The 24,394-nt window shown below is 34.8% G+C and overlaps 1 protein-coding gene and 1 non-coding gene across 2 annotated transcripts; both read right to left on the bottom strand.

Annotated features, from left to right (window-relative positions):
- Window positions 1–7,233: 7,233 nt before the first annotated feature.
- LOC130804919 (small nucleolar RNA R71) lies at window positions 7,234–7,341 on the bottom strand. The gene has a single exon (XR_009040098.1). It is a non-coding gene; the product is annotated as a small nucleolar RNA R71 (small nucleolar RNA).
- Window positions 7,342–14,708: 7,367 nt separating this feature from the next.
- LOC130804567 (receptor-like protein kinase HSL1) lies at window positions 14,709–23,102 on the bottom strand. Its single transcript, XM_057669034.1, has 2 exons — window positions 19,034–23,102; window positions 14,709–17,021 (listed from the first exon to the last, which is right to left on the bottom strand). Exons 1-2 carry the CDS (start codon window positions 21,603–21,605, stop codon window positions 16,633–16,635), a joined length of 2,961 nt encoding a protein of 986 aa, XP_057525017.1. The 5' UTR covers window positions 21,606–23,102; the 3' UTR covers window positions 14,709–16,632.
- Window positions 23,103–24,394: the final 1,292 nt, after the last annotated feature.

The following is a 24,394-nucleotide window of genomic DNA, read 5'->3' on the forward strand; positions in this document are numbered from 1 at the left end:
AATTCCCAAAGAACTAGGAGCTCCATAATTACCAGTACTACTAGCTCCCAACTGGATCCCTTCTCGGCAGTTAGTGGAAACATGACCCTCCTTTTTGCATTTGAAGCAGATGATCTTCCCAGTGCATGAACGACCTTGGTGATCCTTACCACATAAGCGACACTTCCAAACTGTGACTCTTGTTGAAGTTGTTGGTTGGAACGGCTTGCGATCCCAATTGGTTGGCCTCTTGTTCCTGTTGTTGTTGCCTCCGCCAAATTTTCTTTTGTTGGTGTTGTCCTCCTTGTCAAGGATCCTCTCATACTCAAGCGCTCGGTCGTAGAGATCTCGGAAGTCAGAATACTTCCCAATCCCCTTTTGGATCTTAAGATTAAGACCCTCAAAGAAGCGGGATGCACGAACACTTTCTTTGCTTACAATGTCAGAAGCAAATCGAGATAGCTCATTGAACTTACAACTATACTCAATCACGGTCATAAGACCCTGACGAAGATGTAAGAACTCATTCTCCTTTTTCCGTTGGAGTGATGGCGGATAGAATTGTTGACGAAGAGTTATAAGGAAATCATCCCAAAAGGTATCAGTCATAGTGGCCTTGATAGAACGCCACCATAACTCTGCTGAACAAGATAGGTAGAAGGAAGCCAGCTTTACTTTTAGGTGCGCTGGACAGTTAATGACCTCTAAAAGTTTCTCCATCTCTGCGAGCCAATTCTCGAAGCGAACCGGATCAGCTTCTCCGTCGTATTGCGGTGGACGATGATATGCTATATTCTTAAAGTATTTCCCGTCGTCATTGGCCTCTTGAGCCTGATTCTCCATGAGGGTGATCAGTCGCTCATTTGTCCTTTCCATCCGAGCTAGTTGTGCTTCTAGCTCTCGAACTCTAGCTTCGTGATCAGATGAAGTTACGCCATTTCTTACCTAAAAAATTTTTAAACATGTGACTAACTTTCACATTAACTTAATTAATCTGGCACGTAATTTTACACATAATCACATAAGCACATAGAAAACAAATAGATATTTTAGGAAGACTTGTTTTGAAAAAATTCATTTGAAATTATTTTTTTATTTTTTTATTTTTTTTTAGTTGGCTATCGAGCCTTTCACATGGAACTAAAATTCCAAGATTCGAGTAACTTTAACTCTGATACCACGTGTAGCAGGCTCGACACTCTCGATACATAATTAACATTAATAATTATACTTAAGATAAATAATGCGGAAGTGTAAAACGCCGAACTGCTAAAAACCATTTAAACTAAAATTGTTCAAAACATAAGTAAAAAAAATATCTTACAACTGAGAAAATATAAAATAAGGTTTACTTAAATACGATAAAAAAAAAACAATAAGTACAATATAGTCATCAAGTAAAATCATTGAAGCTAAGTCCTTGATAGAATAATTAAAGTTGCGGCCTGGATCGAAACCTGAGCTAAATTTTCCTGCAAAATACTGTCATCCATAATATGGACGACAGCCGATTAAATCGGTCAGCGATAAAGCCGAGTACAATTTTCTCAACAAGCTTATGATGCGATAGTTAAATCATGCTTACAGAATAATCATCAAGCACAATATAGAAGGTTATTACTCATTATTTACCTTTACTAAGCCATTAAGTTACATTCTCAATACTTGCAGAAGTTCATTACTGCTACTAAATACTTGGTAACCTTAATGCTTATTTAATCAAGTTCAATTAAGCCTCATAGCTTTACCATCATAGCACATCACAAGATCACAACAATAATGACAACTGATATATGTAAGGGTCTGGTTAGGTGAGGACCGTAGTCCTAAACCCTAACTGTGGTGGGAGTCGTTACTCCTCTCAATACTGTTATGCTCGAGACTTCACAGGATGGGTTTTTTCTCGGACCCCCTGTCTGACACCGCATTTTACGTGCCGGCTAACACGGACGCCGGGATTTTACATGCCGGTCCATGGTTCGACGTTACCTTACTATCAGAGTCATACAATCAATATCATGCAATATCAAACAAGACTCTAAACCGAAATAGTTTACATTCTTATAAGTCAAACTTCCACTAGTCAAATTTTTGACAATTCTACCCTTTTAATAGAAACAAATTACTAGTATCTAATAAATTAATATTAATTAAATAACAAATTTTCGTAGCTATACTAAGATTCCTGAGGCTAAACTAAGTCATTATTGTGTCATAAATAATCATAACAGTCAAGGGTAATATTTCTAAGTACTTAATAACATATTTTATCAAATAACCAGTAAAATAGTAAAACGGATCTATCATCACTATAAAAATAACATAATCCAACAAGTTATTAAGGGTCCGAAATCTATATGAGATGAGTTTTCAAGAAAAACAATGCTAAGCATTTTAACAAATTTGTTTGACTATTTTACCAATAAACCGATTAAAATTTATCAAAACACCAAGATGATATGGAATCATTTTAAACACATAAGTTTATTTAACTAGTAAAATTCATATATATTTATACTATCATATTAATCAAAAATTTCCATATATATGACTTTTTTTTTTCAAGTGTCCCAAAAGTATTATTGTTTTGACGAAAATATCACTAAACTGGATATGACTTTAATGTTACCATAAAAAGTTTAAATGACTAAAATAAAATCATGTTGATCATGCTTTTATATTATCGAGTAACCATAAATAAATATCACATAACGAGAGAGTTAAGAAAATGTGTACCATTTTCCTCCGAAGGTGGTGCTAAACCAAGTAAGAGAATAATAATAGGAAAATAAGAACTTAAGGAAATAAGCTCCAAAAGAGAAAGTCTTCAATGTTCCAAGCTTCAAAGAAGTAGATCTTCAATTACCCAAAAGAAAATGATATCCAAGTTCCAAAAGATAATACTTGACTTTTCAAAAGTTGATGATTATTAGCTTAAGAAGTGATAAGATCAAGCTCCATCTTCATTTGATTCTTCAACAAATAAAAAGGGTATAAAGTTAGTAAGATGTTAATGAAGTGAAGATATAAGAAAGAATGGTAGAAAGATTTGATGATGGGGGTGCAAGTGATCTCATGGCTAAGGAGGGGTATTTATAATGGGTTTTGGGCAACTTTTTAGTTCATAAGATTGTATGAAAAAGAAGGTTAACTTGTGTAAGTGATTTAGAGTGTGTAAGTGAATGTGTAAGAGTTGGAGTGTGTAAGTGGATGTGTAAGAGTTTGGAGTGTAGAAGAAGGTTAACTTGTGTAAGGAAATGGTGATAGCTTGTGTAAGTGATGAACATTATGGATTGATGTAGAAAGGATTTTGATTCATCAAATTTTTGTTCTAGTTTATGCTAGTGAGATGTTTTAGATTAATGGGAAAGTATGATTAAGGTTTGATTATGGAAATATGAAAGTTTACTTAGAAAATTTTAGTTAAAACTATACTTAAAGTTAATAAGAAAAATATAGTTAATTTTTAGGTATAAAATAATTAAATCAAAGTTGTAAAGTTAAAATGATAAGTAGTAAAGTTAGTTTAAGGAAACGAAATTGAAACGTAACGTTTTAATAAAACCGTAAATATAATATTAAAATTTTACTTTTCGTAGTATAAAATAATAAAATAATATTTTAGTGCTTATAAAGAAATTTAAGAATATATATACATTTTTAAGTTTAATATTTGGAAGAAATTACAAAAATCGGAATAAGGTTTAGAAATTAAAGGTGATTTGAATTAGATAACCAAAGGATTAGGAATTCGAAAAGAAATTTCGGAATAATTAATCGGAAGATTAAGATTAAGAAATTTGAGCCTGCTACAATAATCGTGTGATTCTTGGTCGTACTATTCTGGATAATTTGGATCAAAATTATAATTACTAACCGAAGGTGTTGTTAATACCGACGTAGTTGAAGTGGCCTTTCTTTTGAGCTAGAACCTCCCAAAGATTTTGCCACTTTAGCAACTTTTTTAGAGGTTTTTTTCAAAAAAGAAGACATGATAATATTGAAATAATAATGGAATTAAGAAATAAATAAATAATTAACAGACTAATTATGTAATTAAGAAATAATTAAAAGACTAATTATGTAATTAAGAGAATAATTGCGTAATTAAGTAGAGAGAGAAAGTAGGAAAAGAGATGAATTGTGAATGAAAATGATTGAAAGTGTGGAGCATTTATACAAAAAATCCACAACGGCTAGTTTTTTACCGGTTCGGTTCTTTGGAACAGGTGGTCCGGGTGAATCGGCCCGCTGTTTTTTGGTCCAATTCAGGCGATTTTTTCCGGCGGTTTCGCGGTTCGAGCCGATTCAAAACCTGTCGCGAACGGTTTCGGTTCCGGGACGGTTTCAAGCGATTCGAGACCTGTTCGGTTCCGGGTAACCCGCTCCGTGACCATCACTAAATCACACATAGGTTACATATTTATATATTCTATATTTTTACATATTTACCTACATATTATACACTAGGACTAGTATTTACATATTTACGTACATATGTACAATTAGAAAACGGTCTAACCAAAACAATTCGACGCAAGACTAGATTTCATATTTAGATACTCTCTTTAATTCAATTTAGTTGTCCTATTTATTTGGACATAAATATTGAGAAAATGAGGGTACCATTTAAAATAGTAGACCCATATGCAATATTGAATATTTTTAATAATTAATAGAAATGTTAAGAAAATGAGAGGACCACCTAAAAATGTATGTCTTGAAATGAAAATGAACAATAAAGGTGAAGAACTCAAATAAAGAAAAGGGGCAGCTAAAAAGAATTGGAGACAATATTATACACTAGTATTCTGTTAGGGTATACAACATATCCAATGACCTTAACCATAAACTTAGGCCTAAGTTTTTGATTGAGACCCCATTAAACCATTGACTCAGATACTATATTAAGAAACCCACTCACCAAAAACTTACGTTATGATTAAGGCTTCAGAATATGTTTTATACTCTAACAAATTATGAACATCAATATGATCATCATCATCTACTATCCTTTTACTATTCTGACAACTAGAGATCATATAAACATCATATTAGACAAATAGAGCAAATGCAAATACATATAGATCATATAAACATCATATCAGACATATAGAATTTTAATCACCTGATGTGTGTATTTTATATATTATTTTCTACCATGCCCCCATTGTATTTTCATAGCATTTCTCGCGTATTTTGCTCAATCTTCTATTGGTTTTTATGCTTGGTTGGAGTGTTTGTTTCTTATCTATTTTGTAGGTACAAAGCTCTAATTATGCTAGGAATCGACTCTTGGAGCGAGATTTGCAAGTTGGAAGGTCATAAGCTACTCAAAGGTCATTTTTGTGCTGACCAGGTCTCACACCCAGGTGGGTTTCTTCATACCCGGCCGGGTGAGCCTTTCATACCCGGGTGGGTTTCCACATACCCGACTGGGTTTGCACTTGATACTTAGAAGAATTTGAAGACGCTATTTGGAAGAAAAAGTTGCCACACGCACCCGGCCGGGTTTCCACATACCCGGCCGGGTGAGCCTCTCATACCCGGGCGGGTTTCCACATACCCGGCCAGGCTTCCATTGAAGATTAAAATGCTCTACTGCGTACCCGGGCGGGTTTCCACATACCCGGCCGGGTTTACTCCTGAACTTAGAAACTTTTTGATCTTTGAGATTTAGTTATGCCTCGCACCCGCCCGGGTTTCCACATAAGCCGGCTCAAGCAGTTATTTTTTTAGTAACTTCCCGTATCCTCGTATCTCTTTGGAGGAGGATATAAATAGCTTTTGAGGGGAATTTCCAGGATAGTTTTTTTTTTTCTATGTTTTTGAGGGTTCGGTATTAAGGATTTCTCATATTACTTGTCATGGGGGATTGTTAATCAACACTTGAACATTGTAATTCTAATTATATTGAAGGTATTAGTTTCAACTCCAATCTCTTGTTCTTGTTTATCATTATTATTTTTGAATGTTTGCTTCTACATTAAATTTGAATTTGATTTCCTCCATGAATTCAATTGTTGAATCTCTAGTTAGTTTTAATATGCTTAGTGAGTAGTTTTATTTCTAGGGTTTGGTGAAATTATGCAACAGGTCATGATTCTTGTTTGATTTTAGGATTTAAATATGGTTTGTCTAGGCGATTCAATTGATGGGTTTTAGATTGATTGCATGTTTGGCCAATTTGCAAGTTTTATTCGCTCAACTCTATAAGCGAGAGTTGCGAGTTTGAGTGAACGATTTCCTTCTTTGAACAATTAAGCCTTAATCGCGATAGCTTGTTTTATTGTTTGATTGTCGAATTTGTTTGCGAGAGCAACATCTTCCTTCGCCTATATTCATTCCTATCCCAATTGTTGTTCATGAATCATGATCGATGCATAGTGAATCCTTTTAGCCCTAGGTTTTTAATTATTGAATTTTATTCATCTCTTGTTTTTGCGTTCTACTTAGATAAACAAAAATCCAACATTTGATTGTTAGCAATAGTGAACTTGGTAAAAATTGTGACTTTATTTGTCCTTCCACAGTGGTTCGACCCTACTTTCCCAACTATACTAGTTAGGTGAATTAGGAATTATTTTTGGTAGTAAAACGACCTATCAAAAATTTAGCGCCGTTGCCGGGGAAGGGCAACAGTTTTTCTTTTTGAATTTAGCGTTTTCTTTTGCTAACCCACTCGAGGAACAACTGTTCTTCGAGCGTATTTACGTTTGTTTTAGTGTTTTTGTGCATGACCAGAAGTACCAACAAGCAACCTTTGCTTTTTGATCCTGAGGTTGAGGCAACTGCTCGTAGAACACACGCAAGTGCAAAGAAAAGGAGGGCGGAGGCTCGTAAACAAGCTCAACAAGCGTCTCAATCTCTTGACATGGCAGGTCAGGCTCCCGAGAGAACTCTTAGGCAGTCTACACAGCCCAAGGCTAGCAATGTTACCGCGGGGATTAGAATGCCGACTACTAATGCTGGAAACTTTGACATCAAATCCCATGTTATGTATATGATCACGGGAAATCAGTTCTATGGTCTTGACAATGAAGAACCCGTCGATCATCTGCAGAAATTCCTTCAAGCATGTTCTCTACAAAAGATTACTGGGATGACTGACGACGAGCTCTACTTGTACCTCTTTCGTTTCTCTTTGGCAGGCAAGGCTCAACGTTGGTATAACTCTCTTCCCAACACCATTACTACTTGGGCGCAACTGTCTGATGCTTTTCTAGTGAAGTATTATCCCAGTTATAAGACTCATGACTACAGAGTTAAGCTCTATAGTTTCTCACAAGATGCGGGGGAGACTTTTCATGATGCGTAGGAGAGATTCAAAGATTACCAATATATGTGCCCTCATCACGGTATTGAGAAGGAATTTCTTATGCAATCTTTTTATAATAGTCTTGATAATGAGACTAAGAGGATGGTAGATGGTGCGGTTGGCGGCTCTTTCATGAACAAACAAACTTCTGAGGCTATTTCACTCTTGGATACTCTTGTTGAAAATCAATGGAATAGCTCATCTAGGCGCGCAGCTCAAGCACCAAGGAAGGGGAAGCATGAAGTTGAAACTTATTCCCTTCTATCATCACAAATCTCAGCTTTGAATGCGAAAATCGATGGGATGCGCATGAATGCTAATACATCTATGCCCGTCAATGCTATGGCTAGCTCTAGCCAAGGTGGAGTTGCTTGTGATTATTGCGGTATGCATGGTCATTCTCTAATGTAGTGTTCTGTTAATCCCAATGGAGCTATGGGAGTGCCAGAGCAAGTCAATGCTTTTCAAGCTCGCACTCCTTTCAACAACAATAGCTACTATCCTGGAATTCGGAATCATCCTAACTTGTCATATCGCAGCAACAATGTGTTAAATCCTCAACAGCAACACTTTCCACTACAAGCACCACAACAACAATATGGGCAACATCAGCAATTTCAGCCCAATCAAGGACCACCCGGTTTCCAAAGGCCTCCTCAAGGCCATCAACAACAGCAATTTCAGAACCAACAACCCCAATCCGAATTGGGGGAATTGAAAAACATGATGGACCAAATGGCCAAACAGCTTGAGCAACTCGGTACTCACAATAAAATGCTTGAAACTCAAGTCACTCAATTAGCTGCATCTAGCTCCTCTAGACAAGCAGGAGCATTGCCCGGCCAACCCACTCAACCACATGGCAAGGAGACCGCCAATGCAATCACTACAAGGAGCGGGTTGAGTTATGATGAGCCACCCATGCCTCGCGATGAAGAGTCAAATTCAAAAGATGTGGGCATTCCTGAAGTGGTTATTAATGAAGCACCTTCTGAGGCAGTGCACGAGAAAGAGAAAGCAAAAGAAGAGGCATTGCAAGTGCCTCCCATCACACTTCCTTTCCCCAACCGCCAAATGAAGAACAAACTTGACAGGCAGTTCGGTGAGTTCTTGGAGGTGGTTAAGAATTTGCAGGTAACAGTTCCTTTTACTGAATTAATCACACAAGTGCCTGCTTATGCTAAATTCATGAAGGACATATTGACTAGGAAAAGAGCTTTTAGTGAGGTGGAAACAGTTGCTTTTACTGAACAATGTAGTGCTTTTCTACAAAACAAATCCCCTCCAAAACTGAAAGATCCTGGTAGTTTCTCCATCCCCTGTCACATTGGGACACTGTTTATTGATAAAGCTTTATGTGATTTAGGAGCTAGTGTCAGTGTAATGCCTTTTTCTGTCTGTTCTAAACTGAAAATGGGAGATCTAAAAGTTACCAATATTACTTTACAAATGGCCGACCGTTCTGTTAAATATCCTTTGGGTATTTTAGAGGACGTCCCTGTTAGGGTAGGTAAGTTTTATATCCCTGTTGATTTTGTTGTTCTTGATATGGAGGAAGATCGAAAAATTCCTATTATTTTAGGAAGACCTTTCCTTCATACGGCAGGAGCAGTTATTGATGTGAAAAATGGTAGACTTACACTTTCTGTGGGGGATGACAATGTAACTTTCAATTTGAGCAATGCTTTGAAAGGTCCCATGCTTGAGGAAAAATGCTATGCTATTGATGTAGTTGATGTGATTTGTCATGATAACTTGCCCCTAACTCTTATGAAAGATCCTTTGGAGGCCGTTCTTTGTCTTGAATCTTCTACAGGTGATGCTAGCATTTGAAAGACTGAAGTTGATGCTATTGAACAAGCTCTTTGTAATGAAGAGCTTAGTCACAGCAAGAGCAGGAGAGTGCAGAGGTTAGTTCGGCCTGTATGCAAAGTTGAGGTAAAGAAGCCCGAACTAAAACCTCTCCCTTCCCATCTTAAGTATGTTTTTCTTGATGAGCAAGAGCTCCACCCTGTTATCGTCAGCACTACACTCAATGATGCCCAACTTTCCCAACTTTTGGATGTTCTGAAAACTCATAAGAAGGCCATTGGGTATAGTGCTGATGATTTGAAAAGTATTAGTCCCGACTTTTGCATGCATAGGATTCATTTAGAAGAAGATCACAAGCCTTGTATTCAACCACAAAGGCGCTTAAACCCTAACATGCAAGAAGTCGTGAAAAGTGAGGTATTGAAACTACTTGATGCAGGCATTATTTTTCCTATTGCTGCATCTAAGTGGGTAAGTCCTGTGCAAGTGGTTCCAAAAAAAGGTGGGATGACTGTTGTTAAAAATGATAAAAATGAATTAATTCCCACTAGAACTGTCACTGGTTGGCGCATGTGCATTGATTACAAGAGACTAAATTTAGCTACTCATAAGGATCATTTCCCTCTCCCCTTCATTGATCAAATGCTTGAAAGGTTAGCTTGACATAAATATTTTTGTTATTTGGATGGTTATTCTAGATTCTTCCAAATTCCTATTCATCCTGATGACTAAGAGAAGACAACATTCACTTTTCCTTATGGTACTTTTGCATACCGTAGAATGCCATTTGGATTATGTAATGCACCAGCTACATTTCAACGTTGCATGATGAGCATTTTTTCTCATTTCATAGAGTCTATCATGGAAGTTTTTATGGATGACTTTAGTGTGTATGGTAGTTCTTTTGAATCTTGTTTGGCTAATCTCACTAAAGTTTTGAAAAGATGTGAAGAATGTAATTTGGTTTTAAATTGGGAGAAGTGTCACTTTATGGTGACTGAGGGTGTGGTTCTTGGCCACATTATTTCTGATAAGGGCATACAGGTAGATCGAGCCAAGGTACAGGTGATTGAACAATTACCACCACCAGTCAATGTGAAAGGGGTAAGGAGTTTTCTTGGCCATGCGGGGTTTTACCGCCGTTTTATTCAAGATTTTTCTAAAATTGCTAAACCACTAACCCAACTTCTTCTTAAAGATGCACCTTTTGACTTTACTGAGGAATGTGCTGAGTCTTTTAACAGGATAAAGCAAGCTCTCATAACCGCACCCATCATTCGTCCTTCCGATTGGGAACTCCCATTCGAGATTATGTGCGATGCAAGTGATTTTGCGGTTGGAGTTGTGCTCGGTCAAAGAAAGGACAAGGTCTTGCATGCTAGTTATTATGCTAGCAAGACTTTGGATGAGGCTCAGGTCAACTAAGCCACCATTGAGAAGGAACTTTTAGCTGTTATTTATGCCTTAGAAAAATTTAGATCATATCTTCTTGGTTCCAAGGTTATTGTGTATACTGACCATGCAGCTTTAAAGTACCTTCTTGCTAAGAAGGAAACCAAACCAAGGCTTATTAGGTGGATTCTCTTACTTCAGGAGTTCGATATTGAGATTCGTGATAAGAAAGGAGCGGAGAATGTAGTTGCAGACCACTTGTCTAGAATCAGGTATGATGATGGTAAGATCTCCTCCTCTATTGATGATTCATTTCCTGATGATCAGTTGTTTGCAGTCACATCACAGGGTCCGTGGTTTGCGGATTATGCTAACTATGTGGTAGGCGGCATTTTGCCTCCTGATTTGTCCTACCAACAAAAGAAAAGGTTCTTGCATGATGTTAAATATTATTTTTGGGATGATCCTTTTCTTTTCCGTGAGTGTGCAGATGGAATTTATCGCAGGTGCATTCCTGAGTGGGAAGTCCATGGGATCCTCCAACGCTGCCACAGCTCACCCTATGGGGGACATCATGGGCCAGATAAAACCGTTCGCAAGCTGAATGAGTCTGGTTTCTTTTGGCCCACGATGTTCAAGGATGCTCAGTCTTTTGTTATGTCATGTGATTCTTGCCAGAGGACCGACAACATTTCGAGGCGGCATGAGATGCCCCAAATTGGCATTCTTGAGGACGAAATTTTTGACGTTTGGGGTGTCGATTATATGGGACCTTTCCCATCTTCTAATGGGAATTGCTACATTTTGGTCGCTGTCGACTATGTCTCTAAGTGGGTTGAAGCAATCGCATCTCCCACCAATGATTCTAAAGTGGTCATCCGGCTTCTAAGCAAGGTCATACTTCCGAGATTTGGGGTTCCCAGAGCTCTCATTAGTGATGGTGGTTCGCATTTTCATGAACGAAAGTTAGATTCTCTTCTCAAGAAGTATGGAGTTTATCATCGTACTGGACTTGCATATCATCCCCAAACAAGCGGTCAAGTTGAGATTTCCAACCGCGAGATCAAATCTATACTGGAAAAGGTGGTTGCAAAGTCTAGGAAAAATTGGAGTATGAAGCTTGATGACACGCTTTGGGCCTACAGAACAGCTTTCAAAACACCTATTGGCACTTCCCCATACCGGCTTGTGTACAGAAAATCATGTCATCTTCCCGTCGAGTTAGAGTACAAAGCTTATGATAGTGCTCGTATTTACAAGGAGAAAACTAAGAAATGGCATGATAAGAGGATCTTCCCCAGAGAGTTTGCAAAGGGAGATAAGGCGTTATTGTTCAATTCTCGACTCAAGCTCTTTCCCGGAAAGCTAAAGTCTAGATGGTCTGGTCCTTTCTTGATTACTAATGTGAATAAGTTCGGCTCCGTAGAATTGAAAAATGAGAAAGGTGATATTTTCAAGGTCAATGGACAACGTTTAAAGCTTTACCATGAAGAAAATGTTGTTGGAACGATGGAAGTTATCCACCTTCATCCTTCTTCCTCCTCTTAAGTTGGTCGAACAAGAAGGTCGTGCGGGACCTTAAAAACCAGCACTTGTCGGGAGGTAACCCGATTGGAGAGTTCACATCAGTCTAAGTACCCACCCGGGTGCGTGATATTTCCAAAAAAAAAAACAAACAAAAAAAAAGGAAGAAAAGAGAAGAAAAAGAGAAAAACCAAATACCCGGATAAAAAAGAAAAAAGAAGGAAAAATTTGCCTCACATCTTTTATTTTATTGTACATTTTCGCCTTTGCAAGTTGTAAATCTCTTATCGTTTGATGATGATATGACGGTGCTTTCCATTAGTTGGGTTGGTTCGGTAGTTATGAGTTGAAGTTATTTGGAGTTGTTTTAGCCTCATCTTTAGGCTACGTTACTTTTTAGATTATGCTCCCCCAAAATAGACTTTCAGCTCGCATATTTTCAAATTGAATCCTACCTTTGACCCAAACCCCATTACAAGCTTAATAAAGACCTTCTTGACAATCATGCAGTTTTATGTGCTTCCTCGATTTAATATCTTGCCAAGATTTAAGAGTATGTGATGCATTTCGAGTCGACTTCTATAGGTCGAGTGATATTATTTCCCTTTTAAACACATGAGTGTTGTTCAGATGGGAGGGTGCCTTATTAGCATTTTAGGCTACAAAAATTCATTCATATGCACATCTTTTGCATATTTGTGGGCGGAGAGCGATCGAGTACATTTTATACTCACCACAGATAGAGGAGTGTCACCCGTGAGAACTCTTTCCTTGATTTCTCGTTATTCCTTAATGATAAGGCTTGAATTCGCTTGTATGATATTTTACTCTTGGATTGGTATTGAACTATTTGAATGCTTTGATTGAGAGGATGTGATCACAAGTCTTTTGCGATGTTGCTTTTATAGGGTGAAGCATACTTTTATTCTTAGAACCTTGTCTTGTTTGCTTGAGGACAAGCAAAGGTTCGGCTCGGGGGAGTTTGATGTGTGTATTTTATATATTATTTTCTACCATGCCCCCATTGTATTTTCATAGCATTTCTCGCGTATTTTGCTCAATTTTCTATTGGTTTTTATGCTTGGTTGGAGTGTTTGTTTCTTATCTATTTTGTAGGTACAAAGCTCTAATTATGCTAGGAATCGACTCTTGAAGCGAGATTTGCAAGTTGGAAGGTCATAAGCTACGCAAAGGTCATTTTTGTGCTGACCAGGTCTCATACCCGGGTGGGTTTCCTCATACTCGGCCGGGTGAGCCTCTCATACCCGGGTGAGTTTCCACATACCCGACCGGGTTTGCACTTGATACTTAGAAGAATTTGAAGACGCTATTTGGAAGAAAAAGTTGCCACACGCACCCGGCCGGGTTTCCACATACCCGGCCGGGTGAGCCTCTCATACCCGGGCGAGTTTCCACATACCCGGCCAAGCTTCCATTGAAGATTAAAATGCTCTACTGCGTACCCGGCCGGGTTTACTCCTGAACTTAGAAACTTTTTGATCTTTGAGATTTAGTTATGCCTCGCACCCGCCCGGGTTTCCACATAAGTCGGCTCAAGCAGTTATTTTTTTAGTAACTTCCCGTATCCTCCGATCTCTTTAGAGGAGGATATAAATAGCTTTTGAGGGGAATTTCCAGGATAGTTTTTTTTTTTTCTATGTTTTTGAGGGTTCGGTATCAAGGATTTTTCATATTACTTGTCATGGGGGATTGTTAATCAACACTTGAACATTGTAATTCTAATTATGTTGAAGGTATTAGTTTCAATTCTAATCTCTTGTTCTTGTTTATCATTATTATTTTTGAATGTTTGCTTCTCCATTAAATTTGAATTTGATTTCCTCCATGAATTTAATTGTTGAATCTCTAGTTAGTTTTAATATGCTTAGTGAGTAGTTTTATTTCTAGGGTTTGGTGAAACTATGCAAAAGGTCATGATTCTTGTTTGATTTTAGGATTTAAATATGGTTTGTCTAGGCGATTCAATTGATGGGTTTTAGATTGATTGCATGTTTGGCCAATTTGCAAGTTTTATTCGCTCAACTCTATAAGCGAGAGTTGCGAGTTTGAGTGAACGATTTCCTTCTTTGAACAATTAAGCCTTAATCGCAATAGCTTGTTTTATTGTTTGATTGTCGAATTTGTTTGCGAGAGCAACATCTTCCTTCGCCTATATTCATTCCTATCCCAATTGTTGTTCATGAATCATGATCGATGCATAGTGAATCCTTTTAGCCCTAGGTTTTTAATTATTGAATTTTATTCATCTCTTGTTTTTGCATTCTACTTAGATAAACAAAAATCCAACATTTGATTGTTAGCAATAGTGAACTTGGTTCAAATTGTGACTTTATTTGTCCTTCTACAATGATTCGACCCTACTTTCCCAACTATACTAGTTAGGTGAATTATGAATTATTTTTGGTAGTAAAACGACCTATCATCACCATAAAGCATAATTTACAAAATCAATACAAATTAATTTATTCTCTTATATAGAATAACATTTATTTCAAAACTATCTTCATAAGTAATGATAAATCAACCACTTACTTATAATTACAATATTGTTGAATTATACATAATCATTTAAATGTAATTATTATAATAATGGTCGAACCATTAAATTTAGATTTAATATATTTCATATACACAAATATGTATTTCCATATGACATATTTAGATTTATGGTGACATATATTTTATTTATCCAAATTTATTCAAATAAATAAATAAATAAATAAAAAGGGAAATGATTTTTTTTGGCATACTCAAATGTGTTATGTTATTTCCCAAGTCAATCTAGTTATATCATAACTAAGATTAAGGGGTAGTATTTTTATGTCACCTTAATTTATGTCTCATCATCTGAGATATTTGACAAAAGTCAATAAATTTATCAATTACTTATAAGTAGTTATTTACAAATAACTACCATAACGAACCACAAATATGGTTACATCAATTAAATTGATACTTTATTTCATACCTTTGGTTTTAATGCTACATGACATACATCAATTATCAATATGATAAAACAAAATTAATCACTTTCTTTAAACATGCCTCATGAAGTATTAATTCCATCAAGTATAGAACATAAATATACTCTAATCAATCAATATTCGATGAAACACATACACATACTTAATGTATACTTGGAAATTTTAATTTATATATAATATATAAATCCTAACATTGTAGTAATTTTATTCCATACTACAAAATTTCATTGCCTATCAACCATGATGATCACATGAATAGATTTCTATTCTCTTTTCTTAATTAATTATTAAGAAAAATAACACTTTATGATTTCCATCATAAATTTTTATCATCAAAATAACACATAACCACTTTTCTAGATCATATATTTATAAAATACTATTACCCACATGCTTTACTTCAAATTAAAATTTGAACACGTGTATATGATCATCCAAAAGAAGATTTTAATTGTATGTAAAATACTTTCTCACAACTTTAAACACAAAATATCAAATATAATTTATGATTAATAAATCTCAAGAAAACTTACTTGTTTTCCATGATACTTCTTCTTACTAAAGATACCCTAATAATAAATAATTCATTTGCCATCATCAAAATTCCATATCAAAATACTTATTCAATTTCATGAAGTTTGATGTGAGTCCTTAATGCTTGCCCTAATGAAAATATCATAATAGATTATTAGAAATATAGAGCAAATACAAATAAAACAAATCGATTTGTATTTTCCTTTGTGTGGATGGTAATATAACTTCTTGTTTTGTAAATCACCAAATGGACACCATGAAGATAAGGTTGCGACACTCAAAAAAGTCGCTTGGAAACTTGGTACGATTAGAAGACGTTCATGCACTTTCCTATTGTGATATTTCTCTCACAAAGGTGCTTGGATGATAAAATGAAATTCACAATGAGATACAATCTACACAACAAAATCCTAGCACAAGGAAATTGCAGTAGTAAATACAAGTATTGTGGTGAATTAAGAACTTTGATGATATTGAAAGTCAATCACTCTCTCAATATTATCTCATGAAAGGAAAAATAAGAATAGGAGTATTCTGAAGAGAGAAATAAGAAATGATATGGAGATGGATGGAATGTCCCTTGGCATGCAATCTCTATTTATAGAGCTATGCATCAAACCATACCTCCTTTTGAAGCAAAAGTGTTTCACCAAGCAGAGCTTATGAATCAAAGTAATATTTCACCAAGTAAAGCTTACGAATCAATGTAATATTTCACCAAGCAAAGCTTATGAATCAAAGTAATGATTCATCAAACAAAACTTATGAATCAAAGTAATGATTCATCAAACAAAACTTATGAATCAAAGTAATGATTCATCAAACAAAACTTATGAATCAAAGTAATGATTCATCAAACAAAACTTATCAATCAAAGTAATGATTCATCAAATTCTTTGAGACTTTTTATTTGGACTTATAATATATTTATTTAGTCCCACTACTATACTAAGTATGTAGTATATACAAATCTAGGTTTATGTAGTATGTAGTATATACAAATCTAGGTTTATATACTCTAAAATAAATACTAAGTATGTAGTATATACAAATCTAAGTTTATATACTCTAAATGTTCAACACATTACCTCCAAAACGAGGGGAATAATCATGATCTTTCCTTTCTTTATCACTTCTAGAATCTTCTAGATTGTTCTTTTTTTCAAGCAACCTCAAAACCTCCTTCATTGATGGCCTATGATGTGGTTCTATACTAGTGCACATTAACCCAAGTTGGAACATATAGATCATATCATCCAAAAAGCAAGGCTCAAGTATTTCCTTGTCAAAAGAATCCTGAATTAGTTGCCCATCATTGTAATGTTTGAATGACCACTCTGCAAGACTTGAGTACTCATCTCCCTTATGAGGCTCTTTCCCTGTCACTAACTCCAACAGAATTACTCCAAAGCTGTAAACGTCAGTCTTCTCATTCACCTTGTAGGTTTTCACATACTCTACAGTTTTCACATAACAACAGTGTTTCTTGTTAGAGTATATAATATAACTTGGTGCCTGAAATATTAGCTTAAGTTTTTGGTTGAGTTGGTTCTTTAATATGGTATCAGAGTCAGCGTAATAAGAGGTTATAGATTCGAATCTCAACCACCCCTCGTATAAAGTGAAATATTCAAGGCCTGATATGGAGATACATAATTTAGACCAAATGGCTTTCATGTAAGAGTACGTATTAAAGTATACAACATATCAAGGAGCCTCAAACATTAGCTTAAACTAATATATGAAAAAAAAAACACAACATTTAACTTAACTAAATGTTTAATATTTCATAGTCAATTGTAAAAAGTGATATATAGTTTATTGTCTCCTAAATTTGTTATTTTTTTTATCAGATTTTAAAATCTGACTGAAAATTGACCCAAATTCGATCATTTGACCTGTTTTTCTATTTTTTTTTCAATTCTACGTCATTAGTTTTTAGTTTAGGTAGTTACATTGTTGGTCAATTTTCGTATTTTGTGTTGATTAGTTGATATTTCTTAGTTTAACACTTAAAAATAGTATATTGTTTTTTTTTTAAATATTTTTTGTAATTAAGCAAATAAAATTATTGTATATTTTTTTGGTAAGAATTTTTTTACATGAACCCTATCATTTGACTTTTGTTTCCATTTTTGTTATTTTCCAATTCTATGTAATTAATTTTTAGTTGAGGAAATTAAATTTCTAATCATTTTATGTATTTTATGTCTATATTTCTTAGTTTAGCACTTGATAACAACACATTTATTTTATTCTACTTATTCTGCATTAATTGTCATTTCTATACGTCCTACACATTTTACATCATTTTTATTTTTGAATAATGGTCCACCACTTTCTCTAATCCTATTAATAAATTTAATTTTTTTAATTTCAACTACACAATTCATTTTAGTTTTTATTTATTATCAATTTTTTAAAAGCTCCATAATTTCTCTTTGCAATACTTAATATCCCGAGCCTTTCGGCTTTGGGCTATGCAATACTAAACATCCTTGTAGCTGACGCTCAATATTTTCCTTGAAATGAGGCGTCGTTGAAATTTGAATTTATGACCTTTTATCATGTTGATTTTTGATATTATATTATATACTATATACGGAGTATCTTTAACATTTGAAACCGATGGTTGGAGCATCAAAATATATTATTTACTACCGCTCCTATTTTGTTTTACATGTTTTGTTTTTCACTCAATCTAAAGCACTATTTCAATATTAAATATGTCCAAATGTGCTTGGATAAAAATTATAAAAAATTAATATTAATCAAATTTAAATTGAAACGAATCAAAAAAAATCCACTTGACTATATTTTAACTTTAGATAGATTGAGAACAAAGCACATTATGAGTGATTGATAAAGTGTATAAAAAACAAACGAGACAATAATATTCCTAGTGAATAAGAAGGAATATATCATTAATACTCCCTTCGTCTCAAAGAAATTGCCATAATTGTATATTGCATAAAGATTAAGAAATGGTAAGGCTATTTGAATTGTGTGAATAATATTAAAAGTTAAAATATGTAGTTAAGGACAAAAAAAAGTGGTTGTGACATTTCCAATTTCCATTTAAAAAATTATAGCAACGTAAAAGAGCTGAATTAAAAAGAAAAATGTCACAATCTTTTAGAGACAAAGAGTAACCAATACTGCTTCAAAGATCAACATCAAGAGAAAAATAATAATTTAAGGCTGAATTAATTTTGTCTTGGCTGAAAAGTATATCTGATATTGTCTTTGTACCAATGAGATTTACATTAATAAAAAATAGATATTGATAATAAAAGAAGAAAGAAAATGAATTGTGTTGATGAAATTATAAGATAGTTAAATGTATGGATGAGATTAAAGAAGTGGTGGGCCATGTCCAAAATTTAAAAAAAAAAAAAAAGCAAAATAATGAAATGGCCCAAAATGACATTTTATGCAAAATAAGGGAAACAGAGGAAATACAATTTACCTGGAGCAATGTAACCAAAAGATCCAGCAAGACAGCCAGTAGTATTAGGCTGTCCACCTACCTTAGTCAAAATCTTAGCTAACCCAAAATCAGCAATCTTAGCATTAAACATAGAATCCAACAAAATGTTACTAGATTTCACATCCCTATGTATTATAGGAGGTGAACAATCATTGTGCAAGTAACATAATCCTTTAGCAGCATCCATTGCTATTTTCTTTCTACTAGGCCAATCCAACACAGGATAATCCACTGATGAAAGCCCATGTTTACTTGTATGGATCCATCTATCCAAGCTTCGATTTTCCATATACTCGTAAACTAGTAATCTCGAGTTTTCACTCGAAATATAACATAGTAAGTTCACTATATTGACATGCCTTATAGTACTCAGAGTTTGTACCTCAGCATTGAACTCTTTCTCCAAATTTCTACTCATCTTTTTTGTGTTCCAAATCTTCTTAACCGCGACCATATCACCCATTTCATTTAAGGGTATTTGGTAAACTTTACCGGATCCTCCATAACCGATCACATTTTTCTCGGTTAAGTTATTGTAGATTTTCTCTTCTGTAAAGCATAGCTTACTGAAGGGGATTAATACCCATGTTTCTTTATGTTGTTTATGTTTTCTTTGCCAGATTTCGATGTTTACGAATACTATGAAGTATACAGCTGTAAAAGTGACTAGAATTGTTAAGAAAATGACTAAAGGAAGAAATTTGAGGGGAAATTTTTGGCATTTGGGAAGGCGTAAAAGACCAGAATTGGTGCACAAATATGTATTTAGATAACTAGCATTGTAATCACTATTATCTAGTTCATATGGGATTTTCCCGGTGAGCTGATTATCTGACAAATTGAGTGAACAGAACTTTTTTTGACCTAATTCGGATGGAATTTTGCCCGAAAGCTGATTATCCGACAAATCAAGATTATCGAGCTCAGGCAAAGATCCGAGAGCAGAAGGAATTGACCCGAAAAGCTGATTATGAGACAGATTCAAGCTGTTTAGCCTGTTCCATGAGTTTATTTGAGAGGGAAGCTCACCTGTGAGTTGATTCCCATCAAGCCAGAGTGTGTTAAGTTTTGATAAGCTAGTTAATTCTAAAGGAACCGTACCTGTGATCGAGTTATCGCTAGCTTTAAAAACCAACAAATTCCTCCAAGTATTGCTTACACTCATAGGAATTTTCCCTGAAAATTTGTTGTTGCTGATTTCCACCGATGTCAAATTCCAAGCCAATTTCTCAGGAAGTTGTCCTGAAAAATGGTTATTGCTGAGTAGTATGTGCATCATTCGACTCGAAGTCCACATTCCTTTCGGTATATCGCCCGACAAACTGTTGTTATAGAGCATAACAACCAATAAAGTGTTGCATTGGCCTAGAGAAGGTGGGATTGATCCGTTCAAATAGTTATTGAATGCAACAACACCCTTCAACTTTCTACCAAAGCAAAGTTGATCCGGCAATTGGCCTGTGAACGCGTTGTCTGACACTTCTACCCCATCGAGCTTTGAGTGTAGGCCGAGTTCAGGAGGAAGTATGCCCGAAAATCGGTTTTGAAACAACTTTAATTTTAGCAAGGAAGGAAGCCTTCCTATACTAGATGGTATTGACCCATGAAAATTGTTCCGTTGCAAATGCAAAATCTGTAATTTAGACAGATTTCCAAACTTTTCAGGGATTGTTCCGATCAGATTGTTTTCGGATAGATCGATTTCTATCAAATTTAAGGCCTTGATAGAGGATGGAAGTGACCCTGATAACATGTTCGTATACAAGTACATATAAGTCATGTTTTTAAGCAAGAACAACCCACTTGGAATTTCACCCACCAAATCATTTTTTGCTAAGTCTATATGCTCTAATCTTGTTAAATTAGCAAAATATTGTGGGATTTCACCAATCAAATTACAAGAAGTCATCCAAATAAACTTCAAATTCTTGAGATTCCCAAATTCTTTGGGCAAACTCATACTAGAAAATGAGTTGTAAGCCAACTCTAATCTCTCAAGATTTTCCAAGTTACCCAATTCAATTGGGAATGTTCCATTGAAATAATTGGAATCCATTTGCAAAGTGATTAACCCTTTTAGTTGAGATAATGAAATTGGGATATCACCAGAGAAATTGTTGGAACCAAGAACAAGGTGTTGAAGATTAGAAGAAAGCTTGTTTATATCATTTGGTAAGTTCCCAACAAAGAAGTTTCCAGAAAGATCTAGACTTTTAAGCTTGGTACAATTGTATAAAACAGTGGGAAAATTTCCTGTGAGAGTATTGTTTCCAAGATCAATCAAGGTAAGATCTTTTAAATCACAAATTGAAAGCGGGATTTCGCCCGAAATGTTTTGGGTATTCATGGAGATTCCTATAACAGTTTTGTTTTCAGAACAAATGATTCCATGCCATTGACAAGGAGAAGTGGAAGAACTCCATGATGTTAATGGAGGTTGATTACTCCATTGTTGCTTGATTTTAAGCAAGATTTGTTTTTCTGGGGTTTGAGATTGTGAAATTACGAAAATGGGTTGGAGGATTAGGAGGATAATGATGTTTATAAGCATTATGAGAGTTGGTTATAGGTAGTTTCTATACTCTGTTTTGGTTGCTTAAGTGGCTGAGCTTATGGCGGGAAAAGTTTTGGTTAGAGGTTAGAGGGAAAGTTAGTTTGTCATTACTCATTCGTCAACTGTATTTGGATAAGTTTGGAACTCTGGGTGCTGGTTATTTGTTATGGATGAGATGAGAGGATTTATGTAACGTTGGAAGATTCGAATAATTTGAATGAGTGTGTTGACTCCAAGTCAAGCACAAGTCTTCTAAGTTAGGATTTATGGTCGTTTATGGAATTATATTAGATTGAGAAAGAAAATGAAAGGCGAAAGAGAATTGAATTGAAAAAATTACCCTGAAGATATAATACTAGGCAGTAGATCAGCAGCCTTTATCTTCCTCATTTCCTCACTTTGCTCTTTCATTTTAATACCATTAAAATGGTATAACAAAAGCCATTACAAGCAGGCAGCAACCTGATTCATGTCTATTGCTTGTTTCCAGTTTGCACCAAGTCATTGATTCATGTCTATTCCTAAGAAGATATAAATTTATCAAAAGCAATCCATACAAAACCTGGAAAAATCTTTTGCAGGTAAAAAAGGATAGATACACCATCTTCATATTGATTTTCCAGATCTTGTAGCGAGAATAGATCAATAGAATGGATTTGTATTAGCCTTTTAGAATCAAAGGCCTATAGTCTTCGGCTCAAATTCAATCAATTGTGGAAAAATAATCAAATCAATTCCATTGTCAGAATCATGTCCGAGTTTTCTCCAATCCAACTCTGACTCCTCCTGCTCAAAGTCAGATTTTTTAATCGAATTTATCACCATGCTTAAAAGATACAATCACATACACACAAAATCTATCAAAAGAGTGAAAACAAAATACAAAGAAAGTGAGACCAACAACAATAATGACAAAACCTTAACCCTACAACTAAAACATAAGAGTGAAAAGAAAATACAACCAAAATGAGAAACATATGAAGAAAAAAACTCAAGGGAATAATTACATAAATATACAGAAATCAGAACCAGAGAGATTCAATTGAGTTGGCTGAAGATTTGTGAAGATGAAATTGGCTCTTTTTTTTCCTTAATTTTATCAGAAAAAAAATTTAAAAAAGAGCTCAGCACATCCGGTTACAGGTAAATTAGTATACCAGCGGAAAACACATGTAAAAGTTCGTATTATTCATGGTTAATTGAAAGTTCGTATTATTATTGGTTATTGGGAAATCAGTGAAAGTTCGTATTATTCAGGGTAATTTTTCCAATTGAATTTAGGTCTTTATTTGGAAAAAGTAGTAACTTAGACCTGTCAAGCATATTAAATTGGGTCGGGTTAGAGTTCGGGTCATATATAAACAGGTTAGAAAGCTCTTGAGTCAAACCTAATTTGTCTAGTTAGTCGGATCAAAATCACAACTCTGACTCGACCTGCAACAGATCAGGTCGACCTGATTTCGACCCACTTAACACATTTAGAGTTTTTTTTTTTCATATTAAGGTTTTTACCACTGACTGCATTTAATTTTTAGGCATTAATTTTAAACTATTAGTTCATTTTGTATTTGCTATGAAAAATAGAAAATATTAAATAAATTTAGTTTAGGTTATATTTATTGATTTAACTTGGAATTAGCTCATGTCATTAGATAGGTTATACAGGTTTGTTTCAGGTTTAAATCTTAACTTGAACCTAAAACAATTAATAAACAGATCAAGTCGAATCGATCTTTTTAATTAATTAGGTCAAAAGTTTCAACCCAAACCTACTTATTTCGAATTAGATTTAGGTCGAGTTAACAGGTCTGATCCACTTTTGCCAGGCCTAGATAGCCTTTACTCCAACTAAAATAAAACTTAATTTTTCGACTATTTTCTTTTTTGATTATGGTTGTTTTGAGTATATCTTTGACGAATTAAGTTTTTTTTGGTCCCATATAAAAAGCTATTGGAGGTATTCACGTATTGTAATCTAAAAAAAAGTGTGTTGTTGAAATTAGGTCTCCAATCTTCATCTAGGTGGTACTAAGATACCCAATCGTTTACTTTTACTGGACTTTATTTCTTGACGTAGTCTTTGGTGGGTCATCAATAGGCCTGTCAAATAGATCGAATTGAGTCAAATTTGGGTTCGAGCTATATATAATCAAGTTATAAATTCTCTGGCCCAAATCTAAACTATTTAGTTAATTGGGTCGAAAATCACAACCCTGACTTAACCTGCAACATATGATCATATCATATTTAAGTGCAACTGGCATGCAACCAGCATTTATAATGTCTTCAATTAGAAGAAATTTTCCTCGTTTTTATGCTAGTATGAATCAAATTTACAATGTGAGACAGTCAATCAGGAGAGAAGAGATGGATGGTAGGACTTCTCGTTTTAAATTCCAGAGACAAATTCGTAATTTCATTCGAAGGGGTGGCGATAAAATGAAAATGGTGGCGACAAATAAGAATTGGTTAGCTTTTTCTTGAAGTGCATGGCTGTTACTTGCTGTTTACTCGTTTTATGACCCATCTTTTACGTTGTTCATGAATGTGTCATGTCTACATGTAATTGACACCTTAAATTCTTACGAAAAAACAAGAGTATGAACATTATTTTCTGTATAATTGCGTGTTAAAAGGATAAATGAGAATGTAACTTCAAAAGAAGTGAAAGAAAAAGTGACATGTGTGTTTTTATTAATGATTTTAGTATATAGAATAGGATTATAAGTAAAGAATTGTATTCTGTCCTGACTTTAGTTGTGGACCGCCATATATATACATCAATG

Source organism: Amaranthus tricolor, chromosome 17 (genome assembly GCF_026212465.1).
Source record: "Amaranthus tricolor cultivar Red isolate AtriRed21 chromosome 17, ASM2621246v1, whole genome shotgun sequence".
Taxonomy (NCBI): domain Eukaryota; kingdom Viridiplantae; phylum Streptophyta; class Magnoliopsida; order Caryophyllales; family Amaranthaceae; genus Amaranthus; species Amaranthus tricolor.

Bases quoted from the DNA above. Each gene is read 5' to 3' on its own strand.
- LOC130804567 (XM_057669034.1), bottom strand. From the start codon at position 21,605: ATGCTTATAAACATCATTATCCTCCTAATCCTCCAACCCATTTTCGTA. The intron at 17,022-19,033 runs GTAAATTGTATT...TGAAAACTGTAG, and splicing joins TTTTGGTTACATTGCTCCAG to AGTATGTGAAAACCTACAAG.